The following is a 23816-nucleotide window of genomic DNA, read 5'->3' on the forward strand; positions in this document are numbered from 1 at the left end:
TAATTTAACCTCTGCGCTCTTTGCACAAATTAGTTCCACTTTTGCACCATAAACCATTTTAGCTTCAGTGTGGCAACATTTTACATGCGTATCTGTACCATAAACTTATTCTGTTACAAAAAGTGTGGGATTCACTATACTTCAAGAAATTTTATCCAACCCATCCCTCCAATGTCAAAAAGAAATCTACGCTACTGATCCCATCCTGTTTATTCAAAGCAGTATTAAAGAATTTTCATTTATACTTGTTACTAATTCATTCTATATAAATTGCTGCTTGATGGTGTATAACAGCAGAATAAAACAGTTGGGATCTGGCAGTAATTTCTGAATAAAAATGTTGCCTAGAGCCACAGAATTAGAGAAGGAGAACGGGACCCTATACCGCCAAAGACAATCTCGCCGTCAGCTATGGGGCGAAAATTGGGGGTATTCAGGTCCTTGCCGACGGTGCACAGAGACGAATGAAAACAATTCTGCATCGTCTCATCATTAGCGTCTTGGTATCGCGTGCAGGTCGTATCTCTGTGTGTCTCCTAAAGGCCCATTCACTGATTTGCTCATCCGGACGATCGTAAAAATTCAGATTTTGGTACTTTTGTCATTGTCATAGATGTACAAACATAGCCTGCGAGTGGTTCAGCCAAAAGCCGTGTGACAATTTGAATGACTTATCCTTCACTTTTAAGCAATTCATAAACAATTTTAATTTTTTTACAGTTGCGCTGGGATCACTGAATGGGTCTTTAAATACGCCCATCATCAATGTCGCGGTTGCATTGCCTCGAGCGCATTCCGGGGGAAACCGAATACCCCCCATTTTTGCTCCATGTCTGTATCAGGATGGCGGTCGAGTCCTGGTTCTCTTTCTCTAAATCTGTGCCTAGAGCTGATAAATTTATGTTCCCTTTTCAAGAACTGCCAGGGGTTAATAGAGAGAATACTTGATATGATATTAGATACTTTAGTTCATCCCATGACGCATAATTTCACTAGTTCTTACATAATTATTCTTATAAATTATTATAGCAACCAACCAATGTGGTTTAAAACTGTGAATACATTATTAATGTTAAATATTGGTGCAATAAATAGAGATCAAAATGCTTAAAATTATATGCATACATAATTAATCACATTTTTAAAAATGTTTATATTTTTTTAAGCATAATGCTGGGCTGGATTTTTGTCTCAGCTCTGGATTCGGGCCAACAAACAAACGTCCATAGCATTGGGCTATTCCAGTTGAAATCCATACGCCCCCATATGGAAGACATGACCATAATCTTCCACAGAGGGAGTATGAATATCAAATGGGGTTACCTGAATGGGTATCTCCATTTGATATCTACACCCCTTGTGTGGCAGAATAAGGTCATGTCTTCCACAGGGGAGTAAGGATTTCAACTGGAATAGCTTTTTCAGACCTATAATGAAATGGCCCAAACACATAAGAACTTCAATTCAAGCCCTGTTTGAGTATGACAGGCAATTTCTATGGAGTAAAGCCACTGGGACTGTTGAGTCCACTTGATGGACTCTGTAAAGCAGATGGTGGACTCCTGGCATTGCGGAATTTCTCAATCATGAGAGCGTTGAAGGCTGTGACGCATTCAGTGCCAAAGGCGCCGACAGCTTTGCCGCAGACTGGAGTGGACGTAACACTGTTGCTGAGATGGGGTGTACGACACGGTGTCCCTGTGACTGATCTGATGGGTAAAATGGTGACACAAAGGTATAATAATTTAATAGGTAATAGTGACAGTCATAAAAGTGGTTTTTAGCTATTGGAAAGGAAAGAAGGAACAAAAATGGAGAGAATATGAACAAACCATTTACTTGGCTCGCACTGGATTTGAACCGTAGACGCCTCGGGTGTCAAGCAAGAGATCACCGACCGACTCTGCTAACGTAAAGCATGTGCAGTGCACCTTTCAATATGTTTTAATACTTTCAGTAAATTCTTAAGACTTAAAATCCCTAATCACTATTTCCGCACTTCCATGTACAATGTGGTTTGTCGTACTTTCTGTATTCTGCAATCACAGTTCTCCATATTCTTGAGTAAAATTAATTCAGCACAAAACAATGGAAAGCAGTACTAGTTAGCAGAACAGAATAGTTACAGAAGATATTACTTGAGCTGTTTGCTTTTAGCATGTGAACTATTACATGTATGTTCAAATAGGCTTACAAGTGCTTATGCCAGGGATTCCCAAACTGATCCAAAATTCATGAGAAAAATATAGCGCGTCCCACCGCAAAACTACAAAAGGTGCACAATTTCTAAGTCTTGCTGACCGGCTTCCAGAATGACATTACCACAACAACTGTGCGCATGAAAAAATTTTATTACTATAATGGGTCGAAATATGTTTATGTGACCAATATGATGGTGCCCTGCACTTTAATACACCATTGGTGATGTATTTTTTTTAAATTGTTTCCGGCAAGTCCCTCTTTTGGAAGAGGCTGCGACCCCAAAAGGGTCGCGACACACGGTTTGGGAACTGCTGGCTTATGCTGATATAATGAGAGACAAAGATAAAAAGACTAGTTTGCGCCTGACGCCATCTGTCATTCAAAGTCGAGCATGGTTTGTTTACAAGTGTCGTGATGATATGAGTTGCTGAACACGGTGGTAAAACCTGGCGCCTTATTGTTAATTTTGCACCTTCAAACATACAAACCATCTCAAAAGTTAGGTCTTTATACTAAGAAACTTTCTTTCGCGAAGGCACCATGTCAACAATGCCTAGAAAAGTTGCTTTTTGCCTTGTAAAAGTACATAATTTTTCGCCATTCACAGCTATTCCTTTTCTCCGATCAGCACCAGATAAATTACACCGCGCTAATTAACCAATCAAGGATCCTACTCCTAGAGAATTTGATTGACAGTGACGTCAGACGCAAACTAGTCTTTTTATCTTTGTCTTCAATTATAGTGAAGTGCTTAGGTACAAGATATTTCTGCTTGTTCCTCTATTTAAAGTGTAGGGACTACAAACATGCTGCTAAAACATGGAATGATTAGTGGAGTTAGCTCACCTGAGATTACAGACAGATTTCAATTTCCTTTTGTCAAATGTCATTAACTCATCGTGTACACTACCGACAGAACTCAGTGATGTTGTAGACCTTGAAATAAAGGTGTTAGCAGAGAGGAGATTAAATAGCCTGGATGCATGTGTTAAAGCTATAATGTACGATTTCCATCATTCTTTACTCAAAATGCTGAAATATTATTACAGTACTGATCGCAGTATAGTCCCACCCCGCTTTTGGGTGAACATTTTTCAAAATTGGGGGTGGGACTATACTCAATTTCAATTTTTTTTTTTAAGTTTTTTATTTTTTCGGTTTTGTAGTGTCCCTAGACCTAGACCTAAATGCTAGGATCATTCATGGTTGACCTAAAAAAAAAAACAAAAAAAATTCAAGATATTTTGTATTTTTAATATGAAAATTGATAATTTGTATTCATGTCATACTCTATTAATGATTTCAAAATGCATTTTTTTTTTTTTTTAATTTCTGAAATTTTTTCGAAAATTTGGGGGTGGGACTTTACTCGAAGGTGGGACTATACTTGCGTCAGTACGGTAGTAGCAATAACTGCCAGGAAAGGTTTCTGTCCATTTTAAACCGAAATAACACGTGAAAGAAATCCCACTAGCTATTTTGGCTATTTAACATGGAGTTCTATGGGCAGGGGCTTAATTATGACATTATGTCAAAATTGCTCTTTTGACCATTAGAAATATGCCAAAAATCATGTTTGAAAAAAACTGTCCAATTTCATGTTATAAGATCGTACATTATGGCATTAAGATATGTGTGACACGATCAAGAGGAATGAGGCTAACGTTTTCGATTTTGATTTTTGTTAATTATTCATTCACACTTTCAAAAATGCTAAAAATTTATGGTCCAAACCCCATTTTAAATGTTTCACAGCTCCGTTTTTATCAAAACACTTACATGTTCCTCTTGACCTTCTTATTGTGTCACCTATGTGCAGGGTGAATTATATATTATTGGATATTTTGATTTCCTTGTCAATTGTTAGCCATTCATAGTAGTATTAATGATCTATGTTAGTCCTACTATACCGAAAATATTAATTTCTCGATCCTGAGAGTATGGGCGTACTACGTGCACTGCGTAATGTCGCACGTTTAGTGGAATGACACAATAGTGCGATTGGTTGTGCACGCACGGCACAGGAAATGCAGCGATACCCAAAGCGTTCGTGGTAGGCGTTGTACGCTTGACGCAATTGTCATTGCATGCCGATTGAGCTCTCAGGATCGAGAAACTATTATTTTAGCTATAGATACATGTAGGACCCTATTACTGTGGTCTCCAAAATCCGCTATTGCATACTTGTAATGTATTGTGGCGCTTCCATAGCATGCTCAATCTGAGGCTATTGACAGACCTGTTGATACTACACCCGTACAGTACGTGTATTATTATAGAGGGCCATACTATGGGCAGTATGCATTGTAATGTACAAAAAGTAGCCTGGGTTCAGAACGGTAACTTCAGATTGAGCACTGTCTAGGCGCTTCATGCAGATATTCTATGATCTTCCTAAACTGATTTCCGGGGGGGGGGGTACAAATGACCATACGGGGACGTGCCGCAAACATGGGTAGCATTTTCGGCCTTCTGGTATATCAATGACCCCTTTTTCAAAGCCTATTTTGGTATATGAATGGGTCCTTTTTCAAAATTTTCTCAATTTTTTTCGGAAAACAGCCCAATTTTTCCTTAATCTAGCCAAAATTTTCCCAACATTTTGGGAAAATTTGTAAAAACTAAGACAATTTTGGTTAAATTCGGCCGAAAATTTTGACTTTTGGTATATCAATGGGTCCAAATTTCTTGAAAAATTGGTATATTTATGGGTCCACTTCCAAAATCTCAGCGGCACGTCCCTACCCAAACCAAACTTGAGTACCCCCCCCCCGGCTGATTTCGGGCCTTTGCCCATTTTGGCATGCAGGTGATGATCCACTATTCCTGATTAAACTGAGTCTCCTTCAAGGAGAGAGTCAAATCAAAGTGGAGCAGACGACGGCCAAGCCACCACCAGTGCAGGCTCATATTTTTTATGCACTTGGGTGTTTTTACCTCCACAGTACTTACAAAACTTTTCTACATTTATATTCTTGTCTATGAACCGTGCCTACTGGCAACCCCGAAGCGTCTGTGCTCAATTGTTTCTACAGAGAAACTGTGATCAAAACTATATAGATTGTACAGAATGTATTGTCGGGTATCTACCAGGTTTTAATGTGCATCCCCCCAGGACTCTACCAAACCAACTTTTGTAGCTTCCTTTTATGGTCCTGTAACACATTCAAGATGTTAACAAAAATATTTCCCGGCACTCCGGCCATATTCAAGGTTAAAGGTCAACACAGGGGTCAAATTTCAAAGTTGCTCAAATCTGGTTAACCAGCACACCAAATTATTCCTCTCATTGCAAGGATTCAGAAAAAGTATAGTTTGACCTACCTGCGACATACCGTTCTTGAGTTATAAGCAAAAAGGTCAAATTTGGGCGGCGGTCAGTTTTTTTGGCCACACAGGGGCCAAAAATTAAAAATGCTCCAATTTGAACGAAATTGGTCTCAAATTGCTTGTTATATAAAAATAAGTCAAATAAGGAATTGTTGTAACCATGTAGGATGTTTCGTTACCTAGGAAACGTCACAACATAGGTTGTGGTCAATAGGCTGTAATGGGGGATTGACCTTTATGACCAATTTTGTCAATAACGAAGCATTTTAGACAGTGCAAACGATTCCTTTTTTTGACTTGCTTTTGCATGGCGAGCAATTTGAGACCATTTGCGTTGAAATCGAGCATTTTTAATTTTTGGCCCTGTGTGGCCAAAAAACTGACCACCGCTCAAAACTTGACCTTTTGCTTATAACTCAAGAACGGTAAGTCGCAGGTAGGTCAAACTATACCTTTTCTGAATCCTTGCAATGAGAGGAATAATTTGGTGTGCTTGTTAACCAGATTTGAGCAACTTTGAAATTTGACCCCTGTGTTGACCTTTAACCTTGAATATGGCCGGAGTGCCGGAAATATTTTTTGTTAACATCTTGAATGTGTTATAGGACCATAAAAGGAAGCTAAAAAAGTTGGTTTAGTAGAGTCCTGGGGGGATGCACATTAAAACCTTGTAGATACCCGACTAGTAGGCCTGTTATCGATACGGTGTTTTGATGTTTTCACATCCAATTTAACATGGAATTTTATACACCAAATATTTTACACAAAACTTGTCAAATTTGTATCAACAGTGTACAGACACCCATTTTTTCTGAACTGAAGCATTTTCAAAAGATAAAAAAAAGCCTCATGCTAGCGTGTGATTGATTAATATAAAATTTAGACGCAAGCTTGCATAGCTTACAATGTTATGTATTGCATTATTTATGTTCAGACCAATTTCTGAGAATTGTTTTGGGATTCTGCACTGGCGGTGTGGATGGCGGCAATATGGTTCACTTTATATGACACATACTGGACAGTGCCAAAGAGATTAGATCCAAAGGTCCGTATGCACAAAAGAGTTAGACCGGGTCTAAAGTTAGACCTGGTCTAAGCAGAATTTAGTTCCACCAGGAATGGACCTTTACTCTTATTTCCTTCCTAAGTAGCTAGCAAATTTTAAAGATTTAAATGCAAAGTTCAAAAATAATAGTAATACAAAAGAACTTAAGAAAACGTAAAGGAAAATGTCCTTTCTCCTGGTATTAAATATTCCACTTAGACCAGGTCTAACTTTAGACCCGGTCTAACTCTTTTGTGCATACGGACCAAAGAGTACCGACTAAGAATTATTGTTTGTCCCATGGAGACCAATATAGTGTATCTCCGACAAAAACACAATGTCGACAATTGGGCCAAGTTAATGGCACAACACATTACTCGTACAATGCAAACAAGCATGCACTTTAAAATCAAATGTTACCAGCGCATGGGGAAATCCATGAGTGACATGCAAACATGGCGATTGGTACTCTTTCAGTCTAATCTATAGCATAAAATCATGCCTTCCTGTCATGTCTTGTCTTGTTCCAAAAACGGGGTTCTCCGTCAAAGCAAATGGTGCATTTCTGATTTTCGTACTTTTCTATAGTTTTCAGCACAGTTCTTCAGCGGTCTGCCAATTTGGTGCAGTTTATGGCATATACGGAAGTGGGGTTTTGATTGGCTAATTGAATCATGTCATCATTACATCGGCACCTCATTCACTGGTCAAGCTGCGTAGCATAGCGTGACCTAGTTCTTTTTATGCGGTAATCACACAGAGCAGACAGACACTGCTGAAGTAATTTGCTGAATAGTATAGCAACGTGACAGAAGGCTTTTGCAAAGTGAATGTGGTAATTAAGCACATGTACTAGTCTCGTATGAAAGATGTACACACAATTTCTTGCAATGCACCATGGGAGGATTGGGTTTCTGCTGTGGTACTGCTGCTCTTGTAATCAAAAACATGTTTTGAGCCCTATTCTTTGGTTCACCTCAAGAAGTGACATCAATGCATTATTCTGGTTGCATTGCAAATATGCTGACAAACCGCCCTTGTATGCATGCATGTACACTCTGTGCGATTAATTTACATGTGCGATTCAATACTATGACCAATGTATAGTTTGAATTTGTATTTGATCGGTTGGAATGATGTCACTTGCGATTTACCCATTGGTTATTTTTGCCGGTTGTGGCTGTTCCATCTCGCGCCCTCTCACAAGAAGGGGGTACTTACTGTTGCACTCAATGGGGAAATCACACAGCATGCCATAAAATATATACCTCTTGATGAAACTATTCCAAACGTTTGATTATTTATCAGGGTATTCAACTTCCAATAATTACCAAAGGCAAATTGGTATTTTCTGTGCTGTGAAAATTGACTACTGAAAGGCCCTGTACAAACCAATAGGGATTTTGCGAGGGTGTCCCCTTTGACAGACATGGGAAGTGAGTAAGTGCAATAGAGGGAACAAGATGATGTTGGTGGCCTTAACGTGAAGTTTCCATGGCAATGTAAATTAACCAATCCATACTTACCCATACTGGCTGACTTTTCTCAAGTTGGCTGGTTTAGGTTTGGGTGTACTAGTCATGTTAGTCAGTTTGGAATTAGGTGTCCTTTTCCCTCCAGGGCTGTTGATCTAAAACAAAAAATTAATATTGATATTGAGAAAGTGTTAGAGGTAAATATTGTTGTGCATTTATTTGTAATGATAAACTTCAATCTCTAGTATTTAGATAAGCTGGAACTTAAAGGGGTACTATACACCCCTGGCCAATTAATTTTGTGCCTATTTTTGCATTTTATAGCGCACTGGGGACAAGTAAGATATGTATATTATAGGGGCAAGGATTACAACTACTGCACTGGACATTTTATTTCAGCACAGACATCAGTTGTGGAGTTACAGTCAAAAATGAGGGAAAACCAATATTTGATCAATAAATCAATAACTACTTGCTCTGAGTTGCTGATTTTCAGTACAGTAGTTGTAGTCATTGCCCCTATAATATACATATGTTACTTGTCACCAATGCTATATTTTTTGAGAAAAATGCAAAAATAGGCACAAAATTGGACAGGGTGTAGTACACCCTTAAGTTATGGTCATGACTGTTCTCATGACTTTTTAACTGCATACCAGCAGGTTGTAGCTACAGTCGGTGGTGCCACCCAGCACGAAAAAAAAATTAATGATTTGATACTCCCGGAGCTTTTTTCCCAATCACACACATTCACCAAAAAGATTGTGCCCCAAGCCAGTACTCTAATTGGAGCCCGGCACTCAACCGGAACATGGGCTAGCTGCAACCATGTATATCATATTTGTGACACAATCTGGTCCATGGGGGCTAAAGGAGGGATTTTTGAAAATTGAGTTACTATTATTATTACGTTATACCATGGTACTAAAATTATGAAGTTTTGTGATACCTATTTTTTATGTATTTTATTGTTTGTTTGACCCCATATTTTTGCCTTTATTTCAATTTCAAATTTGCTGCAGGTTGGTCCCCATGGCCTAGATTGTGTCACATTATTTTGCTCTATTAACTGTTCACTAAAATCAGCCTCATCATTTTTTTTCAACTAAACTGTTCCACAAATACCGGTACTGAAAATACCATACAGTTACCAGGCTGTCATGGCCATATTTTTGAACAACTGATCCGACAAACTTTCAAATTATAGTAGCAAAAACCAGGCCATTACCAGGATTTATGGGGGTGCAAGAAGATACCTTCTGTGATTTTTCTTAGGGTTTATTTCAATGCCCTCCCCGAGCGTTTGAAAAATTTTCCTTAAAAAAGGATCTGATTTGCAAAGTTTTCTACAGAAAAAAGTGGATTTTTTTCAAATTGGCATTTTGTTTGGGGGTGGGTGGGCGGGTGGGTGGGTTGTATCCTCACACCCCCTCTGGCTATGGCTTTAGGCAAAACAGTGAGTGTTAAAAACCACACATCGATTCTTGTTCATACTCACAGTATTTGTCCTCTCTCCCAGTGGTTTAGGCTGCACAAAATTGCCTGGTGGAGGGGGTGGGGGAGGAGGTGGTGGGGGTGGTGCTGCTGGTCCACCCTTCTTGGATTTCCTGCTCTTGTTGCTTCCCCTTATTGGAGGCCTGGCTAGAGGACTTCCATCAGCCACTGTGAAATCATCATCATCATAGGACAATGGGGGTGGGTATGGAGGGGGTACTGGCAGGTTTTTGCGGGAGGGCTTCCTGGGGATGGTCTTGGCTGACTTGGATGAGGTGTTATTAAGATGACTGCCTGATCTCTTCGCTGCTAGCCTCTTAGAAAATCGTACATTGCTGCATTTAGTTTCTGCAAACAAAAAAGGCAAATGGGAGAGTATAAATCTAGACATTAATCACATTAATTAGGAAACCACACCTCAAATTCAGTATTATGTAGGAGCACAAGCACTGACTGATCAAGGAAACTAACTGGCAACCCTATAATCTGAGACTGTTCATTAAACTCCCCATGAAATTTGATTAATTAGTAGGACGTAAAAGGAAGGGTAATTCATCTGGTGCTTTCATCGGAGAAAAGGAATTGCCCATACATGTCGATTCTATTACATTTCAGTAAAACGACAATTGATAAAAACTATACTTTAATAATAGTGGCACCTGAAATTTCTATTAGATTATTTTTGCAAAACCTGAGGTTATTGATGCTCCTGAAAAATAAGGTACATAAGGCGACGAAAAATCAAACAAATCTGTTTTACGGGTAGATTTTAAGTAGGGTTGGTCGGTTGGGATTTTATTTACAATATTTCAGGCTACAATGACCCAAAAATATCACCGAAAGCTTGAAAAATCTGGTAAAAATTTCCAGTCAAAATCAATAAATTTTGGTCAAAAAAAAGCCGATTTTAGCAAACTTCAAAAACAATTGTTCCCAAAATGCAAAATCTGGGTCGGTCGGGCTTGTAAAACTAATTTTATTTGGTTGACTAACCATATAAATAAGGTACATTAGGGGACGAAAAACAACAAACTTGTTTTAAAGGGCAGGTCTATTGCAAAAACAACATCATATCATTGGCAAGCTAATATTATGAGGACAATGAAAGTGACTCCTTTTTGAGAAAATAAGACGTTTAAAATTGATATTCCGCAAAAACCAACTTAAGCGGTGAGTTCCTTCGAGCGAGACAGATTTGGCCTAGAAAAAAGGTGACATCATGAAATGAGATGTGCCCGCTTTGAGAAAAGGGACTATAAACGCTCTCAATGGACAGAACGTATACTGTTGTTGTTCACAGAAAAAACTCTAAATAAGTATTACAAATTTAATGGTTTTTAAACATATGGATAAAATCAGCCGCTGAGACTAGCATATAAACTGTGTTAAGTCCACAAACTCATGTATCTGATTTCCCTGTATTATTGTAATGCTATTTGACCCCCCTAATTGTGTTTGAAACACTGTAGCTAATGACCTGTAGTCTCTTATCATACTTGTTATGATGGACCATACAAGGAGGAGACCGTCCCTGGTAGCATCTTGCATGCAGCATGTAGATAGTTTAGACAGTAGTGTAGCATGTAGTGTGAGGGGACGACCGACTTGTGAGATAACGGGTAAGGCGCCCTGGTCTACCTTCAAGACTGGTGGGGGTTGTGAGCCTGCTGACTTGTTCAGCAGGTGGCGGACAGACCAGGACGACGGCTTGGAGAGGGATAGGCTCCGCCAAGCTGTAATTTGCCTAAGATTCACCAATTGATGACAGTATGACAATAAATAAATTGAACATACCGGATCGGTCGCAGCCCGGACCAATGACCGCGCCTTCTGTTGGGCGTAGCCAGGGCAGAGGTGATAAGTATGCAACTGGTGCGACAAAGATCCGAGGTAGAGACAACATCACCATTGGAACATGGAGTGTTAGAACTCTGAGACCTAACGGAAAATTAGAGGAATTATCCTATGAGCTTGATAGGTATCACTGGAACATCATCGGGCTCAGTGAAGCTCGCTGGAAATTCCATGGCGAGATGTGCACAGATGAAGGTCACAAGCTCTACTACAGTGGAAGTGAAACGAAGCATGAGTATGGAGTGGGGTTTATCATCCACAAAGATACTGTAAATGCCGTCATGGGCTGCAAACCAGTCTCAGAAAGGCTCATCACTCTTCGTATGAGAGCTTCCCCCTTTAATATCACCATCATTCAGGTGTATGCTCCGACTACAAGTCATGGAGATGATGAAATGGAATCATTCTACAGCCAAGTTCAGACACTCATGGATGAAACACCAAAGAAGGACATCCTAGTGGTATTGGGAGACTGGAACTCCAAAGTAGGAGAGGATGCCCAGCCAGACTGGAAGGAAGTGTGTGGCCCTTACTGTAACCCAGAAACAAATGACAGAGGCCTCAGATTGTTGGATTTTGCTACATACAACAACCTTGTGCTAGCCAACACCCTTGGGAAACATAAGGCTTCTAGAAGATGGACATGGCACAGCCCTGATGGAAACCATCATAACCAGATTGATTACATCTTGATCAAAAAGCGCTTTCGCTCTGGTGTTAATGTTGCAAGAACCCGCAGCTTTCCAGGTGCTGACGAGGAAGCGACCATGATCTTGTGATGATGAGCTTCAGAGTGAGATTGAAAGTAATCAAGAAACCCAAACAACTGAGAGTAAAGTTTGACCTTGAGAAACTGAGGGACCCAGATGTAGCAAGAGAATTCTCAGCCAACATCGGAGGAAAATTTGCTCCACTGATCTGCATGAATGATACAGACCTGGATTTGGACTCCCTCATTGACACCTTTAATACAGCTCTCACTGAGACGGCCTCTGAGCTTTTAGGCAACAACACCGCCATGTGAAGAAGCCATGGATCACAAAGGAAGTGCTTGAGCTCTGTGATAGGAGAAGAGAGTTGAAAGGTAAACGGAACAATCCAGATGGAGCTAGAGAATATAGGGAGGCCAACAAGTTGGTTAAGAACGGCATTAAGGAAGCGAAGGAAAACTGGATTGGACAGCAATGTGAAGAGGTGGAATCAAGCCTGAACAAGAGCAATAGTAGAAAGGCATACCAACTGGTAAAGAATTTAACCACTGTCAAGAACAGCAGATCTGCAACTATACAGGACAAGAATGGGAAGTGTTTAGTGGAAGAAAAAGAGATTCTTAGTAGGTGGACGGAGTACTGCTCTGACTTGTACAACTACGAACTGCAAGGTGATCCATCAATCCTAGACTGCCCACAGTCCTACCCAGATAATGAGGAAAGTCAGCCTATCCTGCGAGAAGAGGTAGAAGCCGCTGTGAAAGAATTGAAAAAGGGCAAGTCGCCAGGCATAGATAACATTCCAGGTGAGCTTGTTCAAGCAGCAGGTGATGCAGCTATTGATGTGCTTACAAAGATATGTAACAATATTTGGAAGACAGGCAAATGGCTGAGTTGAGATGCTTCCGGAAGATCCTTAACATCTCATATAAAGACCATGTGACCAACGAGGAGGTGCGGACCAGAGTGAAGCAAGCAATTGGTCCCTATGATGACCTACTAACAACAGTCCGGCAACGTCAACTACGTTGGTACGGCCACATCTCTCGCTCCTCTGGGTTAGCAAAAACAGTCCTACAGGGTACAGTGAACGGTTCAAGAAGAAGAGGAAGACAGAAAAAGAGATGGGAAGACAACATAAGAGAATGGACTGGCCTGAAATTTACCACCTTACAGAGGGCAGTGGAAGACAGGAACAGATGGAGAGAGATTGTCAAGATGTCATCAGTGGTGCCCCGACGACCAAGCCGGTTAAGGGAGCAGTAAGCAGTAAGTATTATAGTTTCAGTTGGATGAAATATTACAAAGCAAACACATAGTAACAATACTGTGTTGGCTTTATTTCCGAAATGCAGGGTTCGGTTTTTGCCGGCAAAGTGGCAAAAAACTGGCAAAAACTCACATATAGTCACTCAAATATTAAAAAGTGGCACAGAAAGCTCATAAACAGTAACACACAACTTTTAATGAATCATTCAACATATTTTTTGTCTCATCAAGTCCTTGAAATGAAAAAGTTTTGAATTTGATACATGCCACATTTCAGTTAAATGCACTTAGGCAATGAAAACGCATGCCTTTAATTTCTTAATATATTGCTTATAATTACAAAATCTGGCCTTGTTACACTCGAGAACTTATTTTTGTAACTTAATAATTTTTTTTGAGATGTAAAAACTGAACTATAAATCACTTTTTAAATTTTTGCCATTTTTGCCGGCATAATCTGGCAAAAACTGTTTTTGCCAAGTGGTTAAAACCGCGGTTAAAACCACGGTTTTTTCCACCTGCGGCAAAAACCTGCGAACCCTGCCGAAATGAGAACAATAGTCTGCATATTGTTATGCAGCATTGTTATGGTAAATAATAGTACAACTCATTGTTGCTAATGTCAAACTTGTCAAAGTGATGAGAGCATGATATAGTGTCCGCTTCATTTACCTACGTCATCAGCCAAACGGGGGGAAGAACACGTATGCTTAAAACGGGGGAAGAACACGTACGAGGCTGAACTTTACCCACACAATTTCTCCTTTTTCAGGAGAAATACGCATTAAAAAATTGCAACGAGTGTGTCAACTTGTAATGTAATAATTATTCTCTTCGAATAGAGATAAACTTGTTTTTGCAACAGACCTGCCCTTTAAGGGCAGATTTCAAATAATGTTGGTCTGTCGGGATATTTTAAACCATTTTTTAGGCTAAAATGACCCAAAAATATCACCAAAGCTTTAAAAATCTGGCAAAAATTTGATTTTTTCAAAATATGATTTGAAAAACTTTCCAGTCAAAATCAATCAATTTTGGTTTTAAAAAAAGCTGATTTTACATGATTTTAGCAAAAAAACCTGGGTCGTTGTTTTTTTGGTTGCCTAATGAAAGAAACCTAAAAATGGCTTACCTTGTGCATAATTGAAAGCTTCGCCCATTTCTTTCTGCATATCAGCAAGCCTGTCATTCGTCTCTTCCTCTGTGATGCTATGCTCCATGTAATTCTCACCTTGGATGGTTTCTAAAACTTTACTCTGTATAAATGGATTTAATGATTTTAAATAATAAAATTGTATTAATTTTAAGTTATTGTTATTATTACTAAAAAATAATTTGGGAATCTGTTTTTCAATGGTTTAAAATAGTGCAATACAAGGATTTCTTTCAATTCCAAAGTGAGTAGTTTCCAAAATGCCTGCACACAAAAAAGAATGGTCATGCATGGCTTGCATGCACATACACACATACTTCATTGAAAAGGAAGAAATAGGACAGAAACTCATGCCACAACACTTTTCATTGAACAGAATAAATTGTGACCTTGTTGCAACATCATCCAAGCAACTCAATTCATGTTCCATATATCTTTACTCAAATTTAGGATATAATATTTCTCAATATGAATAAAATGGCTTCAGTTCCTCCATACAAGCCTCACATCAAAAGCATTTAGGTCAAAAGAGATTTCCAGCTGAACCAATCAGGAGTATGGGGCGAGATGGCCGAGCGGTCTAAGGCGCTGAGCCGTCGGCCGGGATAATAATACGATCTGCGTGGGTTCGAGCCTTGGGCCTGCCTTTGGTGAGAATTCATTAACCTATCCCAAAATGTTCCTATAAGGTCGGGAATCCTGCAATTATGTTCAGTTACTGTGAGGTTAGTGTATCAGAGATATTTTCTCTGAAAGTGTGAAGCAGTCTCTGCTTCAAAGCAGTAGAATATAATTGTAGAATTCCTTCTCACCCCCCATATACTACGTAGCACATGCAGATATATGTAGTGTATGAATGGTGTCTCGTGGTTCGGAAAGTCACGTAAAGCTGGTGGTCCCGTGTACAGGAAGAGTCAAATCCTGTGCACGTTAAGTGTCAGAGCTATTCGAAAAAGAGAAGGGGGACCATCCCCGGTTCTGATATCTGTATTCACCTCCTCTAAGTTCCAGAGGACTTCCAGTATAGCTCAAATGAGCTGCAATAATAGGAAGTACTAGAAAGGAAAGGAAAGGAGACAGTTTTGAGGTCACACATGGGTTTGGTATTAAATAATAATGTACATTGTAATATGCATATATAATGTAGGGTTATATAGACTGTATCAAATCAAACCAAATCAAATTATTAATACAAAATAATTGTTTTCATCTGTTCATTGGTGTTTTAAAAAATACTGCCACTTCCAAACCCATCATCAGATTGACTTGAACCCGACTTTATACTTAAATGCATTACATTTCAAAAATTCTGGTCATTTCAAGTTAATTGGGAAGATGCAAACGTTTCAAACACACCAAAAACTGATGAAGAACAGATGAAGAACAATCATTTTGATCAGGGGTCAATTCGCAATCAATTGCGGGAACCAGTTTAGGTTCTCGCAAATGGCTTTTGCGAGAACCTTTGGTTCTCATCAGAACCAGGCTTTCAATTCCCGCAAATTATTGAGAAAAAAAACACAGTAAAATCATAATACCCTATAAATAGGTGGGAATTTGTATGCAACTTACTATAACATTATTAATAACAAAACCAAGTTGATTATCTTTAAGGTTTTTTTTGTTAAAAGCAGCTTTTTCTACTTTGAATCCTGAAAGTAATTTTTAGTTTACCGAACGTAAAATTTACAAGGAATTATGGAATGGAGTATTGATTTGGACAACAAAACAATTGAGAATCATTCAAAAATAAACTACTCACCAGACTTGAAATAAATCTAATTTTAAAACTTTTAATAACCATGCAAAAAAGTGAAGTCAACTTGCACAAAAAGTAACACAGCTGTAGTGTTATAAATACGCCTAGGCTTAGCTTCAGAATTAAGTTTAATTTGAACATGGAATTTCAAGTATTTTTCTGCTGTGTTGTTAATATTGAACAAATAGGGTAATAGTATCAAAATGCAAGTAAATAAATCAATACAGCCTGTATGTTGATTTTGTTCATACCAATACCAGGTGCTTGGTACTTCTGTACAATTTGTATTGCCCTGTTCTTTTTCTTAGTGAACTAAGGGAGGGATTATTATTTACGCCGGGGAAGATTTTCATATATATTTTCGCAAAAAATTTTTGCATCCCCTCATATCGAAGGAAAATTTTCACATCCCCCCTCGAATCCTAAATTCCTTGTTTATAATTTCATGTCCCCTCTCCAATGTTTTTTAAGGTCAACATTTCATGTCAAGTCAATCAAAAGATTTTTGCATCCCCCTAAAATCCTCTGTCCCCCTGCATAAATAGTGATCCCTGCCTAACTGGTCTCGCAGGAGCCAAACTGCATCCAGGGCTCAAAATACATTTTTGAATTACTAAGGCTATTATATATTTATCAAATGGAATTAGCACATTTAAAACCAACTCTATTTGAAACTCACCCTCCCTCTGTGCATGCATGTATTTTGGGGGGGGCTTTAGTGGCGCCAGCCCCGGAGTCAAAGCAGGGGGCCAAAGCGAAGGCGGCGGGAAGAAGAAGGCGGCAAAAAGAGGGGTGGAAGAAGAAGGCGACAAAAAGAATTAGTAAAAAAAAAGGCGGAAAGTGTGAAAAAATTGTACTATACATCAAAATGTGTTGCTTTTGAAGGGGCGGTAGCGCCTATAAATCCTTTTTTTTTGCTCTTCACTTTTTCAAACGACCGTAAAAAAAAAATTGGGGCAACCTTTTCGGGCTGTTGAGGAAGGCGGCAAAATTGGATTTTCTTCAGCCCCCCGGGGAAGGGGCGGCCACGGTACGCCACTGCTGTGGAAGATTCAGGTTGAATCTTTCATAATCCCTAGATGTGGAAGATATTTCTAACATCTTCCACAGAGGGAGTGTAGAATTCAAATAGAATAGTCCAATTCTCACCTTCAGGAATGAGAATACCCCAGCATTCTCAGCATCTTCTTTCTTCCTCCTGGCAAGCACTTTCTTGTAGGTCTCAGGGTGCTCCTCCATGTAGTCCATTAAGCTCTATAGTATTAAAAAATGGTAATAGTGAAATGATCAACTTTAGTGAGTGTTGAATGGAAACTGTAATACGAAAAATCTCATCATAGCCAAGAGGGGGAGAAAGGGGAAGCTGCCCCTCTTCCTGAAGCTGGTCACCTTGGTATGTAATATTTTTATACCCTGCCCCTCATACATTTTAGCCCATTTTTGTCAAATTATGAGTCAAAAAAAAATTGCCTCACTTGGTTGCCAAAAAATTTCAGCTTCAATTGCCGGTCAAATAATCAAAGAGTCGCTCAATTTTTCTCTCCACCATTGGTTTTTATGGGAACTGGAAACTACCGAAAGTCACAGGAGCCAATGTTGAAAAGTCAGCCAATTTTTTTCTTTTACAACATGATATTCCTCATAGACAGGAAATTGCCCAAATTTACAGGGAAAATCTTCAAAAGTCGCCCAAATTGGGCTACCAAATCGCAGGTTTGGCAACCCTGCCACCGTCATGACCTGTCACCGTCGGATGACATACCTGTAATGCAGTATACGTTTCACTTGATCCCTGCTCTTCAAACTGCTTCACCGTAATACGAGGACAAAAAGTTTTGCCAAGCGGAGTCGCTGGATCATATTCACCAAATGCTTCCATTCTGTGTGTTCTTCTTGCCAGCTTCTTCAATTTCTTGTACATGTACATTAGTAGCTGTTGAAATTAGGAGTAGAAACAAAAAACAAACAAAAATTGTTAATGCATATATCATGTATTCATTTCATTTCAATGTATATATTAGTAGGTCGCAATTCATGAATTGGTCATCTTTTGTGTAACATACATGTAATGTAAAATGATCACAAATTTTGATTCACTCCAACACAACTTTTAATGAATACATTTTAGACCACTGTAAAATATATATTTCTGGAATATATATTTCCCACACATTTTCTTTAAAATTCTGAAAACTATGTAGATCAAAATAAATATGGATTCAGAAAGACATTGCATGGGCCCTTCAAAACAAAAGAGTTTGGAGTTTGGTATGCAATAAACATACAGGGCGGTCAAAAATTGTAAAATAATTTTATTATTTTTATGACATTATCAATCAAAACTTTTTTCCTTCATTTTCGGTCACTAAAACTAATAGCATAATTGAATTCCTCATCAAATTTTCTTTTTAAAATATGTGTACAGTACTTTTGAATAATTATATTATAAGCAGGGTGACTCAGGCAATACATACATGTATACATACATACAACGGCATTTATATAGCGCAATTTCAAAGAAATGATCATTGCACTTTACAGAAAAACTTACCCTACTACTAAAGACTACAAGTAAACAAAAATATGCAAAAGAAACAACAAAAAATTAGCAATGGTTAAAAAGATGGGTTTTCAAACTACGTTTGAAAGTAGTAACTGTGGGAGATGACCTAATGGATGAAGGAAGATTGTTCCAGATTCTGGGTCCAAAGACACTGAACGATCCGTCGCCTATCAGTCTGTTTGTCTTAGGAATTATAAGGCGTAAGATCTTGATAAGAGATAGGCCATGTTGGAGCATTATGTGCACACTTTGTACAGCAATTTATTACTAGTTACATCTTTTGTTACAGTTGATATATTATGAGGTAGATCTACAATCCAGGATGATGCACAATTTGTGGTCCATGCTAGTTGTACATGTACTTTACAAAGGTTTGCTAGTTGTACTTTACAAAGGTTTGAAGTTTGCTATATTTTCACAATTTTGTGTACAACCCTACACAGGGCTCTCAGCTCCTACATCCTGCCCCATGCTATAAATAAATAAACAAACAAAGACAGAAAGACATGTGCCAGTATCGATCGCGAGGGTATTGAATAACATTCATTTTGGGTGGTCTCGACTGTCGAAAGTGTCGACTGCACTGGGTGTAAATCATATCGATTAGGGTGCTCTGTACTAGCTACTACTCAAATTTTCTACTTGTCAGTAAAAAAAATTTATTTGATTTAAATCATATTTTTTTTATAAATTGATTTTTTTAATTTTTTTTTATTCCAAGAGCTGCTATACCCCATGATAAAGTCAAAAGAGACCAGTATAATGCTAGACATATGGCATGCACAATCCTATACAAATGATTCGTACCTATCAGGTATTTACAAAAAATCAAAACATGTTTTCACATGTGAAAATTTCAAAGTCAAAATTTGGTAAAATCATGGGAAAAACCATACCAGCTCCAAAACCTTTCGCATAGCATGAGCGCATGATTTGCTCGAGAAGTCTAGCCAATAAAATTTCCAGTGCAGTAGTTGTAGTCTGTCCTTGCCCCTATAATATACATATCTTACTTGTCACTAATGCGCTATAATTTTTGAAAAAATGCAAAATAGGCACAAAATTGGGCAGGGGTGTAGTACCCCCTTAACAGAATAAATAACCAGTTATAACCTCCATTGGAAAAAATTGCACAACTGTCCGACTGAAAAAAACCCGATAGCAATGCATTCTAGCATCGAATGCGTAACTAACGTGTGCAAATTTGAAGCTAGAGTTTTTGAATAATGCATGATGGAGGACGGTCTTACAAAATGTAGCTAGCCACCCATCTGGCCGTCATTTTAGACGGCCAGTTTACTCCTGGGATGGGCAAAATTAATGCCTTTGACAGATGCTACATGTATATTATAAATTGTATGTTTTGAGAAGCTAATTGACCTTTTTAGTAGACCCAATTTGTAGAACAAGGCCATATCAGCACACATTTGAACTCTTTGTTCACCCCCAATGGGCTATAAATGTCTGGCAAATGTTTTAGAGGTCAAATTAGGTCAGGCAATTTCATTCAAATGACAGGCAACCCTCAATTTCTAGCTAAGACCCTGATGTATGTGCGTTTCAATTTAACAAACGCCAGTCTCCACGCCAGTGAATCATGCATTTTCAAGCGCGTTTGGCATCTTTTTCTTGATTTATAAATTCAAGATGGCAAATTTCTCAACAAATGTGATGTAATTTTCTGAGAAAATGCAATGCCTAGATATTTCTCACAATTTCTGCAACTTTTCACTCAGCTGGTCATCTTTTTATGTGATGGAAGTGATGGCACTAATTTGATAAATGTACATTTCATGCTATTTTGATTATTTTTCAAGACAAGTTGTAATGTCATGACCTTGTTTTTTACCCCCATAACTTCCCTCATTAATTGAAGCCCTGCCCTCCTTCTTTAGAATACATTAAACCTTGACTCCAAAAATGTTCGGCAACTTTTTAACCATGATGCAAAACAATAACCATTTCATGATTTGATAGGTAACCTCAGGCTAAGTCTTCTTCTTCTTCTTGGTACAGTTCAACACCCCTAGTGGGGAAGGCGAACCGGAAAATGGTGTGCGCTTAATGGTTGAGCTATTGGAGATTTGTTACTTGTGCTTTGAACTGCTTGGGTTCTTCAATGCTGACGATTGACTCAGGCAAGCTATTCCACTCCTTTAGTGTTCTAGGTATGAAGGAGTTCTTAAAGAGTCCCTTTTTGTTGACAGTTCTATGAATGATTTGCTGTGGGTACGGCGAGTAGGACGTGTGACCGGGCGTAGTAGTGTTCGGATAGGGATGGACAGGTTAACCCTGATATGATTTCTGGAATGTTGAAAGTCTAGCTATCTTGCGTCTTTGTTGGAGTGTCGACCAGTTTGAGTTCTTAACTAAGCATTTCTGTGACACTTGCTCTCCTGTCGTAGTTGTGTTTGACAAAACGGATGGCTCGTCTCTGCACTGCTTCCAGTTGGTACTCAGGCTCATATCACACACTATAGGTGGCGCTATTTGTCCATAGGGAAGTGGAATGTGCCTGTACAGTCCAAAAATGGCTTTACTGTGGGGCTCAATGGAAAAAATTACTAAAAATTAATTTTGACAACCAAAACCTAAGTGATGTTGACTTATGTTGGTAACCGTACTGGCATGATACTGGATTCATAAACTATCACATAGTGCAATCCATGTTCCACCAAGTTGACACTCGATTTAGCTCAAAAGCAATTTGTGTGTAAATCAAGACCATCCAAAATCTCAGCTTTCTTACAGTAAAGTATAGGAGGTCATCTGGGGTCACATACAGTAGTGTACATTTTACATGTGCCTGCTGTCACAATTTCACACACAAAATTTTGGTCAATTTGGTGACACTATTTTTGTCTGTAACTTCAAAAGTATATTGCTTGATGTCTTCTGTACATGAGTGTAAGTTCCTTTTTAAGTTTTTACAAAACCCAGAGCCCTGTTACTTTTTGCTGCTATATTATTAATATGTTTGTTCCATTTTAGATCATATCTCTACTCCAAGGTACATTTATGAGCAGTGTCCGATTTACAAATTTTTTCCTACCTGCACTGGTGCATGTAGCCCAAAATTTCTACATGCACAGCAAAAAGTGTGCATGCACCAAAATTAAAGCAAACATAAAATCACATTGAATCACAATCATTGTCAGTTAAGCTTGTAATAATATTCCGGCTCCACTGTCATTGTCATTTTATGCCGATCACTCACGATTTCTTAGCCAAAACACTGGATGCTGTGGCTTCATCTGTTCTAGAACTAGTCGTCGACGAGGTGCACGATTTCCAGAATGATGCAAGTGTTTTTGAGCTATTTCCTTTTTGCTGGACATTATTATGATTATTTTCCGTGACGTAAACAAATATTTCCCACGGTTTAAATTCCGGTTCTTTTTTTTTCAATGATTTTCAATGAAAATGACAGCTTGTACATGTGCGAGGGTATCGGGAATTGGTGGATGACGTCACATTACGCTAGCCCCTCTAAGGGAAGTCATAGTCTCGGACCAGACTGTATGTGGCTATCTCGAATGTTCGCTAGGATCGACAAGTATCAGACCGACGCAAACTGGCTGTGTAGGAGACTAGGGAAGTCAATGAAAAAAGTGACAGTTCTCACGTGATAGGGGTATCGGGAATTGTCAATTGCGCGATTTGCGCCAGCCCTTCTAATGAAGTCAGGATATTGCGCTAAAAATAGAGTGGGTTTTTCCAAATCGGACTGACTGCTTGTTTACTTTTGTATATTGCCTTGTCATATCGCTAGCACTAAAATCGTACATGCACGCGTGCAGGCAAGTAGTGAAAAGCTGCATGCACAGAGGGAATGTTACATGCACTGGTGCAGGTATGCAGGTGGTAAATCGAACACTGTTTATGAGTGTGAGTTTGTTTCCTGGAGGATGGTGTTTGCAGTCACTCGTGACCGTCCTTTAGGTATCCCAGGCAAACCTTAGTTAACACATTTACTAGTCAGCGAAATTCGCCGAGACCGGGCGCAAACACAATGCATATTTACATAGAAATTTGAATTTTTTCGAGAATAGGTTGGTGAAGGAAACCTACATAAATATGTTTTCTATACTTCACTTGACCCAAATATATGATTTTTATGGTGATAATCAAGTCGCACATGGAATTTTAGAGGATTTTGATAGCAGTTCCATTAAAAAAAAAGCTGCTATCGCCATGCGATTAAGATCTAGAAACACCCCTAATAGCCGTTTTGGGGAATTTTGCAAGCAGAATCTTTTTGATGAAAGTCAATCTTTGACAAGATGTAACTTAATACGGAAAGTGCTATGACAAAAATGTTTTCAGTTTTGGCTTTCTTTACTCAAGGGCTTTAATTTGATATGTAAAATGATGCAGTTTGATGGCAAATTTGAATTCACCTAGGATACCTACGTCCTTGTCCTGACCTTGATTGAAATTGAATGAATGCAATTTTTTTTATGTACATGACTCATGAGATGATGAGTATGTAGTCCTACAAATCATCATGCGAGGTGGGTGGTCTAAAGTTAAGATCGCCCTATAGATTTTGGTCAGGCTGTTCAATTAAACTTGCAATTTCTGTTAGTTTTTCTTTGAACGTGCTGCATCAATTTGAGTGTAAGCTTAATAACATGTTTATAATGCTGAATGCAATGTTGTGAAAAAAGTGGATGACTTCCGGTTTTGTATAAATTTATTTACCTGCAAATATGTTGAAAATGTGCCAATTTTAATGTCACATGGCAAACTACAATAACACATTCTATAAAGTACATAGTGCATACACTTAGCGCAAATTTTACACTTGAAAAATGCATAATTTTACCCTAAAACTCACCACACAAAGTCAATCATCCGTTTCTGTTTTGAAATCTCCGCCGTTGATTGAGGTCATTCAGCTGTCGAAAAGGTCAAATTGTTGCCCTTTGACCTCATGCCGGTCTTCCGGATCCGGGTGTT

General features: G+C 38.7%; 1 protein-coding gene across 2 annotated transcripts; it reads right to left on the bottom strand.

Moving 5' to 3' along the window:
* Positions 1-1447: 1447 nt before the first annotated feature.
* Positions 1448-23766, bottom strand: LOC140164481 (uncharacterized). 2 transcript variants are annotated; one of them, XM_072187761.1, is made up of 8 exons: positions 23695-23766; positions 18054-18224; positions 17441-17545; positions 14512-14635; positions 9551-9894; positions 8104-8207; positions 3049-3138; positions 1449-1709 (listed from the first exon to the last, which is right to left on the bottom strand). In XM_072187761.1, the coding sequence occupies exons 2-8, from the start codon at positions 18216-18218 to the stop codon at positions 1496-1498; spliced, it is 1146 nt and encodes a 381-aa protein (XP_072043862.1). In that variant the 5' UTR covers positions 18219-18224; positions 23695-23766; the 3' UTR covers positions 1449-1495. The 2 variants fall into 2 exon arrangements, with proteins under 2 accessions (XP_072043863.1, XP_072043862.1); XM_072187762.1 differs by lacking the exon at positions 3049-3138 and having other exon boundaries at positions 1448-1709.
* Positions 23767-23816: the final 50 nt, after the last annotated feature.

Source organism: Amphiura filiformis, chromosome 11, assembly GCF_039555335.1.
Source record: "Amphiura filiformis chromosome 11, Afil_fr2py, whole genome shotgun sequence".
Classification (NCBI taxonomy): Eukaryota; Metazoa; Echinodermata; class Ophiuroidea; order Amphilepidida; family Amphiuridae; genus Amphiura; species Amphiura filiformis.